Source organism: Octodon degus, unplaced genomic scaffold (assembly GCF_000260255.1).
Source record: "Octodon degus isolate 3935 unplaced genomic scaffold, OctDeg1.0 scaffold00182, whole genome shotgun sequence".
In the NCBI taxonomy this organism is placed as follows: Eukaryota; Metazoa; Chordata; class Mammalia; order Rodentia; family Octodontidae; genus Octodon; species Octodon degus.
Window position 1 is genome coordinate 3,599,762 of NW_004524758.1, and position 22,934 is coordinate 3,622,695.

At 58.5% G+C, this 22,934-nt stretch overlaps 1 protein-coding gene across 6 annotated transcripts in view; it reads right to left on the reverse strand.

Annotated features, from left to right (window-relative positions):
- The window catches only part of Igsf9b (immunoglobulin superfamily member 9B), a 44,144-nt gene extending 21,499 nt beyond the window's left edge, over nucleotides 1-22,645 (reverse strand). For 5 of the 6 annotated variants that reach the window (XR_002818610.1, XR_002818611.1, XM_023703833.1 and 2 more), the window contains exons 1-12: nucleotides 22,382-22,516; nucleotides 13,279-13,476; nucleotides 11,578-11,724; nucleotides 6,286-6,437; nucleotides 5,973-6,090; nucleotides 4,896-5,037; nucleotides 4,468-4,613; nucleotides 2,017-2,159; nucleotides 1,626-1,766; nucleotides 1,433-1,549; nucleotides 1,042-1,192; nucleotides 85-208 (exon numbers count right to left, since the gene is read on the reverse strand). Coding sequence is in view for 4 of the 6 variants with exons in the window: in XM_023703833.1 (XP_023559601.1) it covers nucleotides 85-208; nucleotides 1,042-1,192; nucleotides 1,433-1,549; nucleotides 1,626-1,766; nucleotides 2,017-2,159; nucleotides 4,468-4,613; nucleotides 4,896-5,037; nucleotides 5,973-6,090; nucleotides 6,286-6,437; nucleotides 11,578-11,724; nucleotides 13,279-13,476; nucleotides 22,382-22,445 (1,643 nt within the window). In the remaining 2 variants the exon portion in view is untranslated. Of the gene's footprint in view, nucleotides 1-84; nucleotides 209-1,041; nucleotides 1,193-1,432; nucleotides 1,550-1,625; nucleotides 1,767-2,016; nucleotides 2,160-4,467; nucleotides 4,614-4,895; nucleotides 5,038-5,972; nucleotides 6,091-6,285; nucleotides 6,438-11,577; nucleotides 11,725-13,278; nucleotides 13,477-22,381 lie in introns of all 6 variants that reach the window. The other variant, XM_004643689.2, reaches the window with a different exon arrangement.
- Between the last annotated feature and the right edge of the window lie 289 nt (nucleotides 22,646-22,934).

Consider the following 22,934-nt stretch of genomic DNA (forward strand, 5'->3'; position numbering starts at 1 on the left):
CCTCCTTGGGCCTTCCCCACCCCAGGACCGCTGAGCTGGGCGGGGAGGGAGAAGCAGAGAGCGAAGCGTGCGGGGCTGACTCACAGAGGTCCATACCAAACTGAGAATGTCTGCTCGTAGCCGCCATCATAGCCTGGCTCCCAGGACACGTTGGCAGTTGTCATGGAGACCTGGACCCGGACACTGCCCGGGGCGTGGGGGCTGGTGCCTGGAGACCAAGGGAGACCTCTCAGACTGAAAGGAGGGAGCGCCTGGCTGGGACCACACCATCCAGGTGCTCCGACTCCAGAGGCCAAGCACGGGGCAGCAGATGCAGCACCACGCTGGGTAGGGGCGGGAGGCCCCAGCATGCAGCCTGGTGTCCTGCAGGGGCACCAGGAGCGTGGGGCCAACCGAAGTTGGAAGCTTCCTTGTCCCAGGTCTAACTCCTGCGCACCTCTGAAGAGGCAGCAGCACTTGCTCCCAGCCCCAGGCAACTGGCCTGGGGCAGCAGCCCTGAGTAATAAACAGGTCATCTCAGGGGAGCCTGGGTCCCACACCTCGGGCCCCACCCCCACAAACACCACCTGGGTGACCTGGGAGAGACCAGTGCCACCTCACCTGTGAATGACAAGGAACACAGACTACCTGCTCCGCTGCCTAAACCCAGTTAACACACAGGGTTGTTGGCTTTGGACACAACCTTGGCTGTCATGGGGACAGGCTACAGGGGCCCTGAGGTCAGGTCCTGGAGACACAGGCGCTGGCAGACAGACCTAGGAACTCACTCCAAGAGGGAGGATCCCTAACACTCCCTCCTGCCAGCCACCTCCAGTTGGGAAGTGCCCCAGGACACTCCCCCAGAGACTACACCACTGGCTCGCCCTCCTCCCAGCCCCCAATTCAGGCTCCACAATTCAGTTCCACAGCCCTGATGGCCACGCAGCTGCCCCCATGCTGGAGGCAGAGGGCTGATGCCAACTCTGTGATCAGGGCCGGACGGACCTGGCAAGGGTGCCTGACACGTGGACAGCTGCCACCAAATTGCACTGCGCTACCTACCGATGACAGTGAGGTGGGTGCTGGCAGTGATGGTCGTGACCACGTTTGTGGCGACACATTCCCACTCCCCGTGGTCCTCCTTGCTCAGGGCACGGAACTGAAGGCTCCCGCTGGGCAGAGCACTGTGCTTGCTTCTGCTGGGCTTCCCTACCTTGGCCGACAAGGAGAGGGAGAGGGCAGGCCGGACAGAAGTGAGGAGAGGAACCGCATGGCACGTGCTCCAGCAGGACTCTGCCCCTGCCCTCCGCACCCCAACACCCGGGCCCTTCTCAGCATCCACTGCTACAAGAACTTGCTGGCCCCTGGACAGCTGGCCGGCAGAGCAGATTTAAAGCAGAGCCGACCACGTGCCCCGCCTGCCCACAGCCCAGGAGCTCCAGAACCCAGGTACCTTTCTCCAGGTGATGACAGGGAAGGGGTCCCCTGCGGCTGCACAGGGGATGAGCAGCTCTCGGCCAGCCTCCTGCCTGTACTCCCAGCCTGGTAGCACCGTGAAATACGGGGGGTCCTAGGGAGCACAGGCATGCATGTGTGATCGGGTGCCCACGTGTGCTCAGGGGCCCTGCACTGCCCCAGCGCCTCACCTTCAGGACGAGCCGCGCAGGAGCAGACTGGCCCATGGTCCCTAGGGTGTTGTAAGGCACACACGTGTAAGTGCCAAGAGCCTCCTCTGTGGCCTCCTCGATCCGAATGGAGCCGTCCTCCATCAGGGTCCAACCCAGGTTCTGCCACGCGCAGACAACAAGCAGGGAACAATGGTCAGGGAACAAGCGCGTGCCCGAGTACACTGGACGCGAGCCGGAGCCGCAGGTGTGGCCCAGGGTGGGCGTCAGCCCTGCCCCTGCCAGAGTGCGGCCCCTGCAGGAGGCAGCGCATGGGCTCCCAGACACCCTGCTTGGGCCAAGCAGGAGCCCGCGCAGCGCGGCCCGCGGCTTCCCCGCCAGGAGGCCCCGCCCGCTGCTCCCGGCTGCTCACCTTCTCCACCTGCAGGGGGCGGCCGTCCTTGTTCCACTTCACCACGGTGGCCGGCGGCTCTGCGTCCACCGGGCATCGGATGTAGCCGTGGATCCCCACAGGCACATAGATCACGGGGGGCATGTTGAGGACGCGGGCCGGGTCTGAAGGCAAGAGGAAGGGCCAGCCAGGCGAGAACCGGTGAGCGGCGCGGGGGAGCAAGCTGGCGCAGCCCGCACGCACGCACGCACGCCGTCCCCAGGCCGCTCGGCGCCTGCCCAGGGGCTGGGGCCGCCACGGACGGAAGACCGGCACACCCCCGCAGCCGCAGCAGCCCGCTCACCCTGTCAAGACTCCTTGGAAGCACTCGAGGTACATTCCCAGACTTAGTCTACAGCACTCCAACGCGCTGCCCCAGACCCGCCCGCCATCAGGCAGTGACGGCGAGATCCAGTTTTCCTAACCTCAGGTCACGCTGGTGACCGCCCCTCCCTACCTGCTCCTCTTCCCGAAATCTGTGCCAAGAGCAGGCAGTCTGGCTCTCTGCAGCCTAAGCCAAAGCCAGTGTGCCCAGCAGGCCATTCAGCTGAAGCCACCGGGGGAGCGGTTCTGTCCTCTCCACCTTCTGCTGGAGGTCCAGCCTCCCCTGGACTCAGTCTCCCCACCGTCCTCACCAGACCCTGGCCAGGGAGCAGATGGATTCTGCAGGACAGCAGCCCTGGGATACTGGCTGAGTCACCGTCTCTCAGCTCTGCCCAGCCCCGAGGGCTACGGAGAAGGATCCAGAGCCAGAGAGAGAAGCTGTGAGGATGAATGAGCTGGTATCTTCTAAGCATTCTGAGCTCTTCAGAGAACAGCATTACATAAACATCAGGCCACGTTATATATTTAGACTTAGCTTCCTACTTTTGTATGGTGGAGTCTTTTTTTTTTCCTCCGAGGTTTTCAAAGGGTTTATGAATGGAAAATACTCTGAACACTGCTCTTTAGCAGAAATAAAGATCCTTGTCTCACCCACCTATAAATCTCAGCCCCCCGGATTCTCTTTGAAGGCAGAAAGGAGGTATAAAAGGACAAGTGGGAGTGAGCAGGGGCGCCGGTGCCAGGAGAGACAAGGAAACCAAACGCCTCTCCGACAGAAAGACGGCCTCAGCTTCCAGAAAGGGACTCGGTACTGCTCAGGGTCATTGTCCTGCAGAGCACCTGAGCCGCTGCTCCTTCCTGTCCAGGCAAGGCGTGCATGAGGCCAGAGGGAGGGCACACCTGTGAGGTGGCAGCTGCTGCCCCTCACTTCAGCCCCTTCGCCTCCACACAGCCTGGCCCACCCTTGCTGCCTTGGCGACAGCTCTCCCACTGGCATATCTGACAGCACCTCTGTCCAGCAGGCTGCACCCATATCCCGGGCCTCACAGCTTTCGGCACACGACACGGCCTCTGGGTTGACCGAGGTGGAGGGGGGCTTTGCTTCCAGCAGTGCTGGTCCAGAGATAAGAAGTGATACAATTTAGGGTGAGGCTAGGGGCCCTGCAGGCCTCGCTGGGCTCCGCCACTCCACTGCTTTGGGGAGGCGCTACCAGCACCCCACTCAGGGCAGCTGTCAGAAGCACTTCACTGCTGGGCCACCAACTGTTCCCTGCTTGTTCTCAGCTCTCAGGCGGAGCCAGCTAGCTGGTCTCCAGACTGTTACAATTCTCGCCCCCTGCCGCTTCCGGCCCTGACACAAGCCCTCCCAGGACAGAAGGTCTGTCAGTCTGTCACCCACAGAAGAAATGCTGGTCTTTGTTGCTGAGTGACAGGGCCATCCACGAATCAAAAACAAGACACTAATCCTCATTACTCATCCTCCTCTCGGCTCACTCTCACCAGGCTCAGCTTGCTAGAGGGTGGGAAAGCCACAAGCAGCGCAGGTATTAAGGATTAGCAGAGTGAATGACCACTCACTCAGTCAGCATCCTCCAGCACCCTTCCTAAGAAGCAGCTCCTGCACTCAGAGTCCCGCCTCCCCCCACCCCACCCTGGAGAGGAGCACAGGCCACAGGAGGGACCTGGTCAGCCCAGACAAAGTCTCTACCCCTCGTGACACTGTCCACAGCCTGGAAGAGCTGAGGCAGTCGCCAGGAAAAATGGCCCAAGCTGGCCCTCAGTACCCCTCAGGCCCCCCACAGTGACCCCTTCAAGGCTCAGCATAGGGGCCAGTGCTCAAGGCAAGAGCAGCCACTCCACTCCAAAAAGGACAGCTGGCCAGAGGCATGGTCTGCTTATCCTGGAAGCTGAATGTGCAAATTAGCCCACAGAGGACCCCAGCAAGTGTCGGGCCAGCCTATGAGCGCTTGGCCTGGCTCCCTCTCCACTGTCCCATTTCCTCGGACAGTCATTCTCCCACCCATGCTCCCCCAGATGACCTTGGCTGCCCTGCAGCCTCCAGTCCAGCCCAAGTGGCCCAATCGTCCTACAGTGCCCACTCATACTCACACTGCACAGTCAAATAAGCTGAGGCCGAAGGCGAGCGCCCCAGACTGTTGCTGGGGACGCAAGTGTACTTCCCAGCATCCTCTGGTTTTACCCGGAAAATGATCAGTGTCCCATCAATTAGGATCCGCACCCTCAGCTTCAAGTCACTGCAGAACCACAGGGGAGAGGGGACAGGGGTTGGCAGGCGACAAGCCAGGTCACAGTAAGTCACCTACACCTCCCCAGAGGCACCAGACCTCTGCTCCCCAGCATTCCCAGAGCCCCGCATGCCTTCAGGCTCCTCTCTGGCCTCAGCAGGAAAGACACATGCCCCATCCAGCCACTCCCAGTCACCAGAGCCTGGGGCCAATGGCAAAGTCTGCTCAGGTCCTTGTCCTGGAAACACGCAGCGGGAACCCCCAGGGTAGGCAGGGAAGGGTGCTGCTCACTTCTGGAAATAGACGTTCTCGTCCTGCCAGTACCAGGTGTATGTGAGGTTGCCTGGATACGCCTCTGCCCGGCAGGTGAGCAGAGCATCCTGGGAAATGTTGACAGTGATGTTCTCAGGAGGGGAGACGATGAAAGGAGGCCCTGGAGAGAATGGGGACAGTGTCACCTCCGCCGTGGGGGGTAGCTGCCAGACGCCCAGGAAGCTCAGAGGTGCTCAGGCCTGGGCACCACAGGCAGCATGGCCCAGCAGGCACCCAGGCAATCGTCACACCTGCACCCCACCTACGTGGCCCAGCCAGCACCTAGCTGACCCCACCCACACACATCTCATTCTGCCCACCCCTGCGGCAGCAAAGCCTGAGCAGGAAACCACATACATCTGAAGAGGGAGACAAGGCGCAGCCCCGGCTGCTCGGCAGCCAGAGGTTAGGAGGGCAACCTGGGACAGGGCACAGTAAGGAAGGTGAAATTCCAGCAGTCCCTGGCAAGGCTGGCGAGACTTCATGAAGCTGCAGAGAGACCTCTGGCCCTGGCCACTGCTCAGCCATAGCAGGTCTAGGTGCCACGGGAGCTCTATGAGTAGGACAAAACTGTCCCAACCCCTCTCCCAGTAGTTGGGGGAGAGCCCCCCAGGGGAGCCCACGCATCCTGCACTGTGAGTGCCCAGCCCCACACCCTGGCATCTCGCAGTGCTGACTGTGCAGATCATAGCTCTGCCAAATGCCCTTGCTGTTATTTCAATGCCTGGGGTCTCCCCATCTTTACTTCTCACTATTATCACCAAGGGATACATAACCCAAGGAAGGTCCTCCCCCACTCCCCAGGGAGATGGAGGCACGGCAAAGATGCTATCTAGACAGAAGGAAACCAGAAACCCACTCAGCACGGGCCTCCCTGGCACTCAGAAATGCGTTTTTCCAGATGCACCAGGGCTGGAGACCTGGCTACCAGGTATTCTGGACCCAGGAGTCCCTGCCTGGCTCCTCCTGTCTGCCTAGCTCCACCAGCTGCCAGAAGACCCCTGCAAGAGTCCAGGGTGGACAGACAGGTGGACAGAAGACAGAAGTATCCCCTACCTTGGACTAGCAGGTGGGTGGTGTGGACAGCCTCGCCCTGGATACTGTATGCCCGACAGGTGTAGGCGCCTCTGTCCTCCCGACTGACAGACGTCACTGTCAGGCTGCCGTCACTCACCTGGGGGCCGAAGACAGACAGCTCAGCACCCACCAGTGGGCCCCACCAATGTAACCACGGAGCAGAGATCTGCTGTCCAAGAAGCTGGGCTGGGAAGGCCAAGGGACATGCGCACTGGGGGATGCAGAAGGCGGGTAACAGGGAGGACACCAGTGGTCAGCCAGCTGCAGAGTCAACAGAATGAAGGGCACTCACCTGGTACTTCCCACTAGCACTGAGGAGTGTCCCCTCCTTGAGCCAGGTGACGATAGGCTTGGGATTCCCAAAAGCCGTGCAGGTCATGGTAATACTGCCCCCCTCCTTGGCCTCGATGTACTGGGGGGGTGTTTCTGTAAAGGTGGGAGGGGCTGCAAGAGAGACCACAGAGCTGAGGACTGGGATCACGCGCATGCACACGCACACACATGAAGAACTCTCATTTCAACCTGCAGGATGTGAGGCCAACCAAGAGCAAAGTGGGAGGTGGGTGAAAGCCTACTGGCAAGGGTCATGGGGGGTGACCTGAGATCAGTCTTCATCCAGCTGGGCCAAATCCCCTGCTTTCCCATCACACTTAGCTACTTCCTACTGAAATGTTGACTAAGCATCTACCAAGAAGAAGCTGTTGTGCTCAGCACTCAGGTCACTACATGAACAGGACAAGGCCCTGACAGTCTCTTGTCACCCTTCAGTGTCTCCCCTCAAGGGATCCTACTCCTGTATTCTGGCTCAGCCAGGCCCCTATCTTTCCATGGCATTTGCCATTAGCCCTACCTAAGCCTGACACAGTCTCCCAGGCTGCAGTCTAGTTCGGCACAGAGGAAAACCATCTACATGCCTTCTGCTCTGGCTCCCTCATATAAAGAAGGTGGGACGTTCCCTCCTCAGTTCCCCTCTAACCATGTGGGTCATCTTCCCTCTGCACTGAGAATTAAAACCCCGTCCTGTTTAGATAATCGACTTCAAAAGACTCAGGCCATTCCCGAGCTATTTCTCCGAGCGGCCCCATCATCTTAACCCCTAAACTATGGGCCCTGCAGTCTTCCAGTGAGGCATGGCAGCCCCATTGTGAATAGCACCCTGAGACACACTACACTGGCCTTGAACTTTCTAAGACCTAGCTGGCCAGATGTGGCGGAGCAATCCTATAATCCCAGCATTCAGGAGGCTGAAACAGGTGGACTGCTACAAGTTTGGGGCCAGCTTGCATGACACAGAGTTCAAAGCCAGCCTGAATTACAGAGTGACACTCTGCCTCCAAAAAAAAAAAAGAGCTAGCTGCATTACTTTGGGACTCCTGCACCTCCTAGAATTGAGTAGAGGAATACATGAAATAACACTTGTGGGAAAAATCTTGCTCAGTGCAGGCACTGGGTACTAAGAAGCTCCAGAAGGGCTCCAGCTCTTCACCTAACTGTCCGGAAGACCACCACATCTCAGGGCTTGAGATTGGGTCCTTCCCAGCAAGACATCTGCCAACACACTTCCTCTCACCATGCTTCAACCACACCATCTTCTTTATCTGCCTGAGCATGTCAAGAACTTCCTATGCCAGGCCCTGGCACATACCGTTCCCTCTGCCTACAGCTCCATAGCCAGGTCTCACTGCCCGGGCTCAGCGTGCCTGCTGCCTGCCACCCCTACCTCACCAGGCCAGCTCATTTGATCCGGCACTCCAGCATCCCCACACCTTGCTCAGTTTTGCCCTTTAAAGCACTTCTTGCCAGGTGTAATGGCTGAGGCAGGAGGATTGCTGTAAACTCCACACCAGCCTGGGCTACGTAAGCAAGTTCAAGACAGCCTGCATATACAACAAGACTCTGTCTCAAAACAAATCCACACACTAAAAAAAAAGTACTTCTCACAGGCTGGAGCCCGCTGCTTGTTTCTAATCTGTCCCCCTTAGTGGCTGTAACAACTTGGCAGAATGCTGCACATCCAGTTGTTGAATGAATGCAGTGAATGAGGGGGTAGGACGCACACTGCAGACCACCGAAAATGCAAACACAGAAGGTCTCGAGAGCAAGAACCTGGAAAGACCCTTCGGCCCAGTCTCCAAAGTCCCTCGCCCAGAGCAGGCACGTGGCATGCCGGGAGAGCCGGTGGAGCCTAGAGGAACCACGCCTCATCACACATGCAGGGCGCATGACACACACCCTCAAGACACTCCCCTCAGGCACCTCTCCACTGGTGTCTAAGAATGCCCTAAGCATGACAGGAAGCCACCCCAAGCCTTGTAGAAGAGGCCCCAACCCTGATCCTGGCCCTGGGCAGGCGCGCTTACCGCAAAGCCCTCCCTACCCAGCCTGCCCTGAAACACACTTAACACAGCCACAGCCTCTGGTATCAAACTTAAAAGAAAAGATAATAAATTAAATTACGTCCTGGAGTGACGAATTAATTACTAATTACATAATTACTTTATTATTTAGGTGCTAATCAGGAAAGTACTTTGAACAATTTCGAGTTTTCGGGAAAATAATGGTTTGACTCTCGATTATTTACTGAATTAGGTGTTAGCTCGCCAGCTGCATTTCCAGGCTTAATTCTTTCTATAAGTGCCCTATAATTAATAGTGCAGGTTAGACACGGCTGGCCCCTCCTTCACGCAATTCACCAGCCTAACAGAAGCCTTGGCTTGGCTTCCTGCTCATTTTATATGTGATAAAGAAATAATTGGGTTTGTTTCCACCCAACTGGTCTTCAAAGAAAACACAGAAGGGAACGAAACCATTTGTAATTCTAATTTTTCTCTGGCCTTTCAATTTCCAAAGGTGATCCCTGTCGGAAAATGCCTGACATTAGACATGCTAGTTTGGAAGCAAGGAGCGCTGGAAACATTTGTGCTGGATGGAACCTGTGAACTCGGAGGAAGCGAGAGGACTGTCCCTCAGGGTGGCAGGCACTGCACTCTTGCCTGCTGGACGCGGACTCCTTGGCCACAGCAACTGTGCCCAGCCACGGTCTTATGCCGTGTCTGGCTCTCACGCACAGGCAGACGGGGCAGCACGGCCACCCTTGTGCACAGTAATTGCTCCCCCTGCCTGTATCCTGTGGACGAGCCAAGCTCCTCCCGGGGGGCGCTGGGCCTCCACTGCCTCTTTCCAGAGTCCCCACCTCCCAAGGGCTCTAGGATAAGTCCCTCCCTGACCAGGGCTCTGAAGAGGCCGCCTCTAGGAAGCCGTCCCTCGTGTGTGCTCACAACCCTACTGGCAATCGGCTCCGGTCTTGACTGTTTCCGGAAGTCTCCTTAAAAGTCCCCGTCCCTGGGGCTGAGGATATAGCTCAGCGGCACAAGAGTCTGCCTGGCAAGTGGAAGGTACTGAGTTCAATACCCAGTACCAAAATTAATAAATAAATAAAGGCTCCTGCCCCATCCCAGGAGGCTGCCCTGAAGTGGACACTCCAGAATATGGCCTGGATGTGCGGCCACTGCTGGGCTCCAGGACATGTCCACGACCAAGTCCTCTACATCTTCCAGCCTGACATTTCACTAGTGATACCGTCATCTGGCTTTCTTCTTTTCTTTCTCAAGAAGGCGCTGGCCAGCATCTCACCCATAATTACACGTGTCCTTAAGGCCCCATCACTGTGCTTATGCATTTCCAGCGAATCCACACAAAAACCCCACAGAAGCAGTTGTTTTCTTAAAAAACTGAGAAAACCAAAGCTCAGAGAAGTAACCTGATCTGCTCAGGACTCCAAAATGAGCATGCAACAGGCTCACGAACTAAACCACATTTTTCAGAAATCTTGTTCACACTAATTCCACTCTGAGCCATTCAGAAGTTCCAGAGAACAAACTCCCACTCCTGCTAAGACAGGCACCCAGTGGAACACACAACTGCAAACTAAACTCTGTTCTCTGGTCATGTGAGTAATTTGACATACGGTATCTGTACACTGGCTCAGACACTACCAACCAACAAGGACAATGAGAAAGGCAAGGAGCCGCTTTCAAGGTGGCTTCCCTCTGGTTAGGAAAGGAAGGGGGAAAGGGGGAAAGGCAAGCATGTTACACTTGGTTTGGCGTATCATCAGCGAAACCTGTAGTAGTGGATTTACCTTCCTAATTATGCTCTGCTTGACTGCTATTAAGAGAAGCCTTGTTCCAAGCATGTACAACAGCTGGCATGAAGGGAGGCGATGCAAAGCTGGCTAGGTATGAAGAGCCAAGCACCCAAGGCTTAAAATCTGCACGCAGTCAGGCTCTGGGGACTGACCACAGGAGCAGCCCAGCAGAAGCCATCCCTCGCTACTGCCAGAGCCAATGCGGTCCTTAAAGTCTCCTGCCCTCCAGGCCAGCCCCCTCGCTGAAAGTACTCTGCTCTAGGGCTGAGGAGCAGCTCAGTGCTTGGCTAGGCCTGGTTTGATCCCTAACACTGAAAAAAATAGAAAACAAAAATATATTAAATACAAAAATACTTTGTCCTTCCAAGATCCTAGACAAGTTCTCAGACTCAGAAGCAGCGCAGGTCTGGCGACCCTAGTACTGATTAGGAGGAGAGAGGAGCCATGCTTCAGGGCAAATCAGTTTCATGAGAAGCTTCCAAGCCAGGAGCGACATCAATTTCCCTCTTCTGGCCATAGTACCCATGGCTTCATACACCAACACGTAAGCACCGCACTGCTGTGGCAGACCCAAACACGCATGCCATCAAAGCCTCAGACGCTAGCACGGCAGTGCAACACAGCGTACTTATGCTACCAGTTAAATAAAGAGGAATTATTGGGCCAAAAGAACCAAGTGAAACCAAAGCAGAAGACCCTGCCCCTCCCTCCGTGAGGACCTTGCTCAGCCTCCCAGCTGTTCCACAGCACCCTTCCCAGGCAGGGACGCTTCCTCCAGGAAACCCTGAAAGCCCAGCTTCCTAGCTCTGTACCACCAGGGACCCAGGCCCACAGCCTTGGCCAAGCCACCTCGGCTTGCCTGCCCCCACCAGTACTTGAAAAGTATCTACACACGCAGGATCCACTTAACCTGAGCCATAAAGAACAGCCACTAAAGCCACTATTTTATGAGCTGGGAATGCATGCGTGAGCAGAGCCAGCGCTCACCATCCATCTGTACAGGGCTGGACACACAACAGACCCCCCAAGTTTAATACTCAAATAAATGCATTTAACAAGGATCCACAATGTTTACTAAGAAGAGGAACTTCTGAAGTCCACTGGAGGGAGGGCTTGTTCCAGGCAGGCCGGTGCCAGGAGCGACACTGGCAATGATGATTTGGTGCCCCACAGAGCTTCAACCTTAACTCTAGGTGTGCAGAGCACAACCCCCGTCCTAAGAAGCTCGGACACCACCAGGCACACAGGCCTGGTATTCACATGAGCCCCAGGGACCCAGTGGCTCCAGGAAGAGGAGCGCAGGGGCAGAGGGACAGGAGCGAGCCACCATCTCCCAGGGCCCAGGCCTGCAGTGACAGGACTAGGGCACGGTCCAGGAGGCGGTCGGGAGAGGGGCTTCCTCCAGAGCAGCCCCAGCCCGAAGAGCCCTGTACGCACCGTTGATGGTGAGGTGCACCCAGCTGCCATTGTGGAAGGTGTCATACTGCTGGTCCAGCATGAGCACTTTGCACTCATACCAGCCCTGGTCCTCGGAGCGCACCTGCTCCAGTCGCAGGGATGCTTTATCGTGAAGGCTGGCCCGGCCTGGGGGAAGAGAGTAGACAGAAGCCAGGGAGGCCATCAGGACCAGGTCGGCAGCTCCTCCCCACCTCCCAGGCCAGCCAAAGGCCCATATGGACACGTTGCGATCTTCAAAGCAGTTCCCATGGCAGAGCCATGAGAGATAGCAGCCCCACCTCTCCCAGCAGCAGGTAGCAGAGGGAGAGTAGGAAACCCTCCTCCGAGGTAGTCACTGTCCTCTCCCAACTGGCCCTGCCCTAGACAGGGAGCAGCTCAGGGCTTGGCACTGAGAAAGCCTTGGCTCATCAGAATACACCTATGCTGGGGCCGGGAGATGGCTCAGTGGAATAAGCACTTGCCTGGCAAGCACAGGGGCCTGAGTTCAATCCCCAATTCTGGAGGAAAAAAAAAAAAGAAGAAGAAGAAGAAGAATACGCTTTGCTGAGGGGGGAGAGACACAGACCCCACAAAGGTCAGACAACATCCCCTGCCCCACCTGGGTGCCCAGGACAGCCTTGGCCAACACCCTTCTCACCTCCCCACTTCCATGAGGGATAAGCCTCTGCCAGGCCCTTGAAGTTCTGCTGCCAGGTACATACAACACTCAGCAACCAGCACTCCAGGAGCCCAGAATAATAAGCCTAAAACCCCAAGGGCAAGGGACAGGTTGACAGGCAGAGCAACCACCCTTCTTGCAGCTCCATCGGGAGGCCACCTCTGCTCTCAGGACACAAAAGAGGTTGAGCCTCTCTGCATCTGCTGGCCTCATCCCCATCCAGGTCACGAGCCCCCTGTGTAATCCCTGGTTCTGCCCCCAAAAATAAATAAGAGCTGCCTAAGGCCTAGGCCACCACAGGAGAAGGGTGTGAAAACAGGCTCAGGTGGAAGAGACTGGCAGGAGGGAAAGGCAATCCGAGGAACCAGAGTGTAGAGCCCCGCCAGTCTCCTCCCTTTCCTGACCTCAGCTCTTGCCTGTGTGAGCGTGTGTGTGCGCACACCAGGCTGGCAGGCAGCAGCAGTGAGGCACAGGAGGCCAGAGTTGCTGCAGGGTAGACACAACACGCCTGGAGACTCACAGATGGGGACGCAGGGGCCGGGGGTACAGACCCTGCCCTGCTCAGGACCCCAGCTTCAGACCCCAGCGGGAGCGGCGGGGCGGGGCATGACCAGGCTTCTCGGTCAGAGGTTCCTCCCCAGAGCTCCTGTCTAGCATGCCCTACTCCTAGATGTCTCCATCCTCATGTCACACCTGCCTCTCCTCCTGTGCCCTCGCCCCGTGTCCTTGCCTGCACCACTTAGTGAAACTGCAGAGTTCAAAGACAAGAGAAAGAGACAGGGATGGGAGAAAAATGGACAGCAGACGCAGTGCAGGAAGGGCTGGCAGAGCAAGACTTCCCGCAGAGTCAGCGCCTCCTCCACCCCACCCCCCTAAGCCTGGTGCCACCTCGCTGACGACCGCTGCACACGGGTAGGGGAACTGGGAACGTCAGGATGACCACCGAAGCCAGGGTGGCCAGAACAGCAGGCCCGGGCACAGAGGGCAGCAGAGCAGGGCAGCCCTTGGCACCTCCAATTTACCTGCATACTCAGGATCCACGTGGGGCGGGTAGTAGCCAAACTTGATGAAGATAGGAATGGGAACCCCGAACTTGAACCACTCTACCACGTAGGGTGGTGGCTGTCCCGTCACGGGGTGGATCACGTCGCATCGCAGGACCACGCCCTCACCAGCCCGAGCGGTCACAAACTCAGGCTCTTCTCGCAGGCCGTGGGCGCCTGTGGGGACAGTCAAGTTGGGACATGGGATGGTAGCAGAGCTCCTGGCACAGCAGCCCATGCCCATGTCAGAAAGGGCTGTCCCCCTGCTCACACCCGCCTCCTCAGCCCCCCAGGGCCCTGCACCATCTCTCACTTCACCCCCTCTGTCGTGGGGCCCCACAAACAGGGGTGGTGGAGCAGACAGCCAGACATGTCTCTCCCACCCCAGGAGGCAGCAGGCATAATCCTGTCGCCCCCACTCAGACGCCCTCCTCTAGAATATTAAGGAGCTGAGGACATGGAGGTGGAGGTCCTGCCTGGACAGAGCCCCCACAGGGTGCAACCTTCCTCCTCTGGAAGCAAAAGCGCCTCCTCCGCCCCGCCCCCGGCTGGTACTCCAACACTAAACCAGCTCGGCTGCTGCGCGCGCGCAGGAGCAGGGAATCCCTAACAGGCTAAACCAGGCTGCTCAGGCAACACCAGAGGGAAACCCCACCGGCCGAGCAGGCCTCTGAGCCCCTCCTCCCAGACTGCGCCAGCCCTGCTGCAGAGGAGAGGGAAGGCTGCAGCCTTGGTTTCCAAGCCTCAGATCTATCAGACTCCCAAGACCCCCCCCCCCCGCATCACCATCAGGACAGCAGACGCAGCCCCCACCACGACTTGGCAGGGCATCAGAAGCCAGAGGGGGCCACCCATCATGGCTACACAGGGTGCCCTGCCCCCACCCAAGCTGCAAGCCAGAGACAGCTCAGCCACAAAGCTGGCCCATGGGAGTGCTGCCCACTCACAGCAGCTGCACCCTGGGCCCCAAGAAGGATGGGGCACCCTCCAGCAGACACTTCTCAACCAGCCCAGGCATGGGGTCCACCAGGGCAGGGGAAACCCAAGGTCACCTCGTCTAGGACAGCCAGTGACAAGGACAGCCAAGGGGCACCCTCAGCCCTGCCTCCCAGCAGCCACCGCTCCCACACGGACCACTGCTCTGCACCCCTTCCCCTCCACCCCAGCTGGGTATCGACTCCCAGGCAGCTCCTAGAACGCGGCTGCCAGTGCCCTCCCAGGACTAACCAGCACTGCAGGGGAGGTCAGTTGCTCTGCACCCCTGACCACAGAGGGCTCCGGTCCTGTCTGCCCTTCACATCTATCTGGTTGTGTGTGTGTGTGTGTGTGTGTGTGTGTGTGTGTGTGTGTGTGTGTCCTCTGGGTTTGTCTGTTTCCTTTTCTGCCTCTCTGTCCATCTATCTCTAGCTCATATATGTCTGTCTCATACTCTTCACGGGGAGTCTCTGTCTCTGTCTTTGCTTCTGTCTCTCACTCTCTTCTGCTGCCTCTTTTCTCCCCCATGCCCCTTGGTCAGCCTCTCTCTCTCTCTCTCCCTCCCTCCCTCCCTCCCTCCCTCCTTCTCTCCCACCACATGAATCAGTCTGTCTTTCTGCCTGCCTGTCTCCGTTTCTGGTTCCACCAGCCCGTGAGCCACTGTGTGGGGGCAGGGCCCGTGGCTTTTCTGTGGAGGGGCTCTGCCTTTGCTGCAAGGCTGTGAATTCCAGGTCTGTCTGTCTGTCTGTCATCTATCTGTCTCTCTGTCTCCTCCCCCACACCCTGCAACTTGCCGAAGGAGAAGGAGGAGACTAGCAAGCCCTCCAGAAGCCGATTGGCTCCTGGTGACATCACTGTTTTCTAGAGAAAGAGCTAAGATCACAGGGTATTTTTGGAACTGAGCGAGTGCTGCGCTCACCTGCCCAGGGCCCCAGCAGGTTACCCAGCTCCCCAGCCTCCACTCTGCTTCACACTCCCTTGGTCTTGCAGCCCCTCGGGGAAAGGGGAGGGCCCAGCCTCGCAGGCACCTCCCCAATCAGGCCACCAGGGAAGGAGGAGGTCGCAGCTGGATTAGGAGCACAAAGGCCAACAGTGGCCTGGAGGGGTGGGCAGTGGTCACCAGAACAGGCAGAAGAGCACATGTGCACACGCATATGAGCAAGCAAGCATGTCTACAGGAGCACATCCAGGTGTGTGCAACACAAGCAACAACAGTGCCTGCGCACAGATGGAGGAGACGAGAAAGACTACAGGTGCCTGGGGGCTGCAAATCAGGGTCACTCCAGGCACCAGGGTCCTGGGGAAGGGCATGGTGGGGGACACAGCAGCCTGCGTGGCTCTAGAGCTAGGGAGCTGCCCCGAACTGGAACAGTGCAGCCTGGCTCTGCAGAACGGGCTGCTGGGCTAGAGGGCGCCGGGACGGTGCCCAGAGGTCAGCAGCCTCCACATGTAAGTCGGCGGCCTCCATGTGGGTGCCCACGGTGCCCGCTGCTCATTTGCACCCAGCGCCTTGTTCTCACCGCATGGCAATGAGGCAGCTCCTTCACACCTTCTTTCCCAGGCCTGGTGAGGAGGCCAGGCCCTGCCTCGTTCCAGAACAGCCTCCCCAGCAGAGCAGGGAGCCTCCAGCACAAAGCCCACCAGCAAGCAGCAGCACCCACTCACACAGCAGCTCTCCTTAAGCACCCTGGAGAAAGCTGCAGAGAGAACATCGCAGAGAGGACATGGCATGGACGGGTCAGCTTCTCTGCAAGGAGGCAGAGAGGCAGCCAGGGCCCAGCCTCCACCTTGCTTTCTAGATCCTAAACTGTTCACCAGCTCTTCCTCACCACACACACGTGCGTGCACACACACACACACGCAAAGCCCAGCGCGTGCTCTCGTGCATCACCCACAAGCACTCCTCCCAAGCCTGGTCCTTTCTGAGTCAAGAATGTCTACTACAACACTCTCCAGAAAAGCTCAGGGTGAGGAACAGGAAGAAAATAATCAGACTGGCAGGAAAGGGGAAGTGGGGCCTGACGGAGGAGAAATAAACCCAAAGCCCAGGACTAATCAAACCCAAACCCAAACCCAGGCCAGAGAGCTTCAAAAGCAGAGAGGCACAGATGGGCCTCCTACAAGCTGGACACAGCCCAGGCGGACAAGCACAGCACGACGGTCACGGGCCAGAGACAGGCCCTCGGAGCAGGGACCAGGGAGAAGGCTGGGGAGGGAATGCTGGGGCGCCAATTCCTCCCCTTCACAGCAGGTCAGCACCAGGCTGCCTCCCTCCAGGGGAAAACTGGCCTTGGCCATGGCCAGGGGCCAGGCGGGCCAGGCGGGGCGTGGTAGGAGGAGGCTGTGAGGTGCAACTCCCTTTTTAGAAGCCAGGAAACTGCACATTGAGGCCAGATAATCTGCACCCTGGGGTCTTCCCTCCCGCCCTCTGGAGCTAATCTGTCTGGCAGGAAGGAGAAAGCTGGGGGACAGGAGAGCAAGGCGGCCCCCTGTGGACTGGCTGACCTTTTGGGAAGCCCCACAGAGTACAAGTCTCCATTCTCCGGGCCTAGCGACACCTAGTGGGTACCTGAGGCCTTGGCTGCCAGCAGAACCCCTGTAGGCCCAGAACCATAAGGCCTTCTGAGGCCCAGCATGACCCCATGCCCAGCATACAACCTGGAGCGCATCTGCCACAGAAAGGCGAGAGGAGGAAGGGTCCTGAGAAAGAAATGTTCAAAGCCAGAGGGAGGCCGCTGGCAGAAAACATGGGGCTGGCAGGTAAACACAGCACGCCACAAAGCACTACTCCACCCCGGGCGCTAGAAATGCCCAAGTCTCATCACTGCACGTCTACAGATGGGGCCAGCACCAGGATAGCCGCCTCCCTGTGGGGCAATGTGGCTTCCCCAAAATGACCCAGGTAACAAGTGCTAGGGTCAGGGTTCCCACTCTATCCCCCTGCCACCTGGCCAACTGCAGGCCAGGCGACCAAAGCCTCTCACCTACCACCACACTTTCTACAGCCCCGAGGAAGAGCTTTGCTGCCCCCACCCCCTGCTCTGAACAGGTTCTGAGAGTACCGGAGGCTCCCGGAGTTGGCCTACCTCAGCACGCAGCTGGACAGGGCTGCATCCGAGACCCTCGAGCCCCGGCCTGCATTCTGGTGGTGGGCTAGGGAAGGGAGGGCAGAGCTGAGCTCTAGGCTCTGCAGCTCGTCAGTACAGACCCAGAGGCAGCCTCCTCTTCCTCCTCCTCTGGGCACCAGACTCTCAAACCACAGGCCTGTTGTCTAATAATACCAGCGACAGCCACCGCCACCTCCATCTGCCAACCTAAAAATAATCCCTGCTGAGCCCAAAAAAGGCTCGGCCCCCAGCAGTCCCCATCCCTCCTCCTCAACAAGCCAGGAGCTCCAGGAGATCCCAGGAAGCTGGCAGACTTGGCACTCACCAAGTGGGAGGTGCCCACTCTAGCTAGGCAGGCAGAGGGCTGGCTCCCCACTGCCCACGCCAGAGTGATGAGCAACCGAGGGCCCGATGAGCAGAGACCCATACCCAGGACACCCAGTGCCCTGCCCTCCTACTCACCAGCAGGAGGCTCAGAGGCCTGCCTGGCTATCCCTGTGCTTCTAGGGAGGACCCTGTCCTCTTAAAGGAGGGTCTCCCAAAAAGCACCTTCACTGCCCTCCCAGCTTCCTACCCATCAAGCCTCTGAATAAGTCCAGAGTGCACCCAGCAAGAAAACCTGGCAACATTGTAAACAGCAAAGCACCCGGGGAAGGGGAGGCGGAACCCCAGCTCCCCACTCACCCTTCCAGCTGGGCCCCACCAGCAGCCAGAGGGCCGGTGGTGCTCTTAGTAACTTTAATTTGCTCTGCTAGATTGTATTTCCAAGAGCCCTTTTCCCAGGAGCTGCTGCCAGGAAGGAAGTCAGTAATCTAATCTCGGTTCTGTTTTTTTTAATGGCTCCTCAGCAGATACGTGGAGCCACATCACCATCCCACAACCTGCATCCCACCACCTGGACCGAGGCCTGCCCCACACTCTGTGCCCCCAAGGGAGGGCACACCAGTATGGACCTGCCACAAGGCCAGGCTGTGCTGAAGGGCCCGACAGGCCCTTTAGCAGGAAGAAGTTACGTATCTACTCCCAGGAAAGCATCAACATTCCCTACTTTGAAGCCAGAAAACGAGGACAGTGACTCACCTTGGAAGATATGTGTCTGTGTGCAAGCTGTACGCCACAGCCAGCTCACAAGCACAAGTGGCCAGGAGGGAGGCCGAAGGACCCCAGGGACAGGGGCTGGGCTGAGGGCAAGAAGGCTGGCTGGAACCTCTCTCCTAGCCCTGGCCCAAAGAGTCTCCTCCTCAAACGCCTAACTGTGGCCCCATAGCTGTTCACCATGTTCCTGCTTATTCATGCAAGGAAGAGCAGAAAAGCAGGAAGATTCCTGAGAAAAATAGGTCAGTGCCTCTGGCAGACCAGGCCCACAGCATGGGCAGCACCCCGGGGAGGGCTTGCCACTGAGCTGACTCTCCCACGTCCTTCCCATCCTCCCAGGAACACGACCCTTGTGCTTATCTGGACGATACCTGGCAGAGTCACTTGCCACAACCCTGCTCCTGGCAAGGAGGCTGTTTCCAGAAGCCCTCCCCAGCTCAGCCCCCATCATTCAGGCTTGGTCTCCAGAACCTCAGGCAGCCTTCAGCATAGCCCTGGCTGGCAGGTTCTGGGCTCTTTGCCTCAGGAGCAGAGCACAGAGTCTGCTTGATAATGTGTAGTCTCACTGCCCCCCGCAGCACTCAGGAGGAATGGTGGTTACCTCACACCTGCACCGAACTGTCCCCACTGTGCCGCCACATTCCACACATGTGCACACAACACACAGACGCTTGCACATGCCTGTACGTAGACATAACGTTGCATGCACACATGTACACCTGCAAGAATACACAGACATACGCGTGTATACATAGAGGTGTGTGTGTGCGTGCACACAAGGAGCACAGGCACAGTGTATCCAGAGGAACATGAATATGCACACACAGGTGCACACACACATGCATGTGCACACACACATACACACACCTCCAGACAGCTGCAAGTTCTTACCAATTACTGCTTTGTTACCATTGAGATCCACTCCCCACTCGAACTACTTAGCCCATCCTAGGAAGCAGTTGGATGTGCTCACTCCCTAGAGATAGCGAGGCACATCTCCCCAGCAGGCAGCCTGTGCACCTCAGGTAAGCAGATCCCAGCTCTCCATCACTTTCTGTCTTGGAGCCATAACATGAAAGCACCCCAGACGGGGGCCCTGACAACTCCACAGCCCAGCGATGGCAGGCCACAGGCCAACAGCTGGAAGCCAGCTCCTCCCACTGCCCTGCATCATGCCCCATCCAGCAGTCCCCTCCCCAGCTTCTCCCAGCATGCACAGTACCAGTCTTGCCTTCAGCATGTGGACACAGGAGACACACACGCATGCACCCACCCACTGACACTTCCACAGCCAGGTCTTTCTCAGCTGCCCCCTGGTTTTGAGCCTCCTCCCTCCCATCTCCACTGCGGAAAGTAAGAAGGTTTGATCAGGCTAGGTACAGAGTAAAGGACAATACTTCAGCCAGCAGCAAACTCTGAGTCAGAGCCCACTTGATTTCAGGATGCTTGAGTCAGGGTAATCCAACCAGAGACTCCCATGGCAGGCACAAGGCAATCTTGCCAATGAAGACCAGACTTCCCTTCCCTGCCTGAGAGTCACACCAGCCAGGTCTGGTGCAGGGTCCTCCCACCTCGTGGAAAGAGCTGGCTTCCTCACAGATGTCCCGGATGCTATGGACACACCAGCAGCCCTCTCCTCCTCACCTCTGCACCTCTCCACTGACCTCACACCTCCATACACACCCTCTAAATCAAAAGGAAGAACCCAAGCCCACCCCCACCCCACAGGAGTAGGTGGAGTTCCATCCAGCCTGATGGGCCTCGCCCCTTCACCCTTCTGTAGGAAGCCAGATCCTAGAGTGGTATCCAGAGGCCTTCCAGTTAAGGGGTCTTCCCAGCAGTCACCCCTTCAGTGCCTTCCGTCTGAGAACAGCCTAGCCCCCTCCCAAGGCTCAGCAGTACTCCAACACTAGCTAGTACTCCTCAGTAAGTGGGAGCCCACCTCTCCAGGGGCTGGGCTTTGTGTCCTTCTGCAGTCGCCTGCCCCAATCAAAGATGTGTGCCTGTGACAGTGTGGAGGTGAGGTCAGCCCACGAGGAGCCTCCGCTCCAGTTCGCCTTCGGAACTTCCCCCAGATTCTGGTTCCCTCAATGGCCCAAGAGAAAGAGAGTGAGGAGGACCAGTTTTCCTGGTGATAGTGACATAATCATGCTTCATGCGGACATACTACACAACAGATAGTCACTCATTTCTTTATAGCACTAACTATTCAATAACAGAAATCTACAAGCTCATACTGTTAACCCATTTGCCCCTGAGACAAATGACATTTAGAGGTTGAGCCATTTGTCCAAGGTCATGGAGTCAGCCAGTGGGACAGTCAAGATCTGAATCCAAAAAATTAACTCTAACTTAGGTTGTTCACCACCATAGAACCACTTTAAGCTAAAAAGACCCCAAGAGCAATCGTGCCCCCCTCCTGATTCCCCCATTCCCCACACCCACCCACCCACACCTTCCTTAGAGGGTGCTGCATGCCCAGCAGCCTGGCAGGGGACCTCTCCACTCTTCATCCCAGCAATCGTCAAAGCTGGGAATTTCCTCCTCCTCCTGTCTCGTCATTCTGTGTGCCCCTGCAATACAACCCCATTTTCCTTGACTCTATGCTTAAACTTGCAAAAACAGTCCACTGCCCCCACCCCGGCTTAGGTAAGAGCTATTTCTGAGGCTCTTTCAGTCTCTCTGTATTCAAAGATCCCAGCACCAGCACATCCTTGTGTGCTTTCAGCGACAGTCCCATACCAGGAACATACCAAAGACCGGAGGGGAGGAGGACGAGGGCACGGAAGACTGCACGGAGACGGGGGCGCGGGAGAAGGCGGCGCAGACGCTCGGGCACACCCGGCCCTCCCTGCACCCGCCCCACCGCGCCAGCTTCTGCAGTCACCCCGCCACCGTGTCCCCGCCAGAGTCACGGAGTTTCAAAGGCACCCCAACAGCAGAGCACTTGGCGAAATCATCCTCTCCTCACCCTTCCTTGGCTGTTCGGTCTTCAGGCGCCCCCTCCCAAACAGCACGGAAGACGTATTCCATCCGGAAACTTTCTCAAATCAACCCCCCCCACACACACACACACACGCCTCAACACACAGGATGATGGGAACCGCAGACAGAGTAGCGCCGCGCTGCAGGGAGCGCGTCCCGCTGCGGACCTCACCAAGACCCTGGGAGTGGGCCGGGTCGGGCTGGGCCGGGCCGGACGGGCGGTGTCTGCGCGCTGGAAGCCGGCAGCTACCAGCGCCGCTGCTACTGCCATACAAGGACCGGGAGCAGGGTGCCACCCAGAGGTTCGCGGGGCGCTCTGCCCGGTTCCCAGCAGAAGCCCGCGCGCGCACGCACGCCTCCCGGGCGCGCTGGCTCCCCTCGCGCTGCTCCCCGGAAGGAGAAGCCGCGCCCCGCTAAGGGTGCAGCGCTTGTCTCGCCGCAGGCGGCCTCTGGCCGGAAAGGACAGCGGGGAACGGCGCGCGCCCGGGGAACTTTTGCCGGCCCCAGAGCGGCCCGTACGGGCGCGGGAGATGCCAGGCGGGACGGGCCCAGAGCGGGTGCCCCCCGGCCCGCCCTTGGCCGCTCTCCCCGGGTACCCCTGGCCCTGCGAGCGCGACTCGACCTCCTGCGTCCGACACGCGTGGGTAGGGCAGTCCAGGACGCGGGCGCAGGTGCTGGTCCGGCGGCGCCCGCGCTCCAGCTGACGCCGCTGCTGCCTAGCCTGCAGCCCCGAGCCCTCGCGGAGACCTCGCCAACCCCGGCCGCGGTGCGGCGTGTGCGAGCGCGGGGGGCGAGGTCGCCCTCGGCTCCCAGGCGGCCCCGCCCGCCCGCCCGCGCCCCGCAGTGCAAGGCAGAGCCCAGGCGGGGCAGGCGCTGCGGGAGCCGAGAGCGCGGCGGAGGGGCGCTGCACTTCAACTCACCTTGAGCCGCGAGCCCTCGGGTGCTGATCACACTTGCTATCAAAGTGGCCACATACCAAATCATAGTACTACCGCGCGCCAGCCTGGAACCTCATCCTATCGCGAAGTGCTCTTGCGCCCGCACGCCTCGCCCGCGCGCCCGCGCCGCTACACACCGCGCCGGTCCCAGAGCAGCCCCGGCGGCCCGCTCCCCATCCCTCCCGGCCGCTCCTCGGCGCTGCCTCCGGCCCGGCGCAGCTGCACCTGCACTACTAGCGGAGCCAGCGAGCAGCCAGGTCCGCGACGAAGCCTAGCCTTGGGCCCGCCCCAGCCGCCCACCCATTGGGCGCTGCTCCCAAGCCTGGTCGTCTATTGGCTCAGCAGCCTGCCCATCGCGACACGAAGGAGGCGAGCCCATTTCAAGGTGCGTTGAAGAGTGGCAAGCACAGAGCCGCAGAATCATGCGCATTGCCGGGGAAAAGGCGTTGTAGCGTCTTCGCTCTGTTCTGTTCTCTGTTCACACTGCATGGCAAGTTTATGGTGAAAGAAATGGTAGCTTCTAGGACTGGCTAAC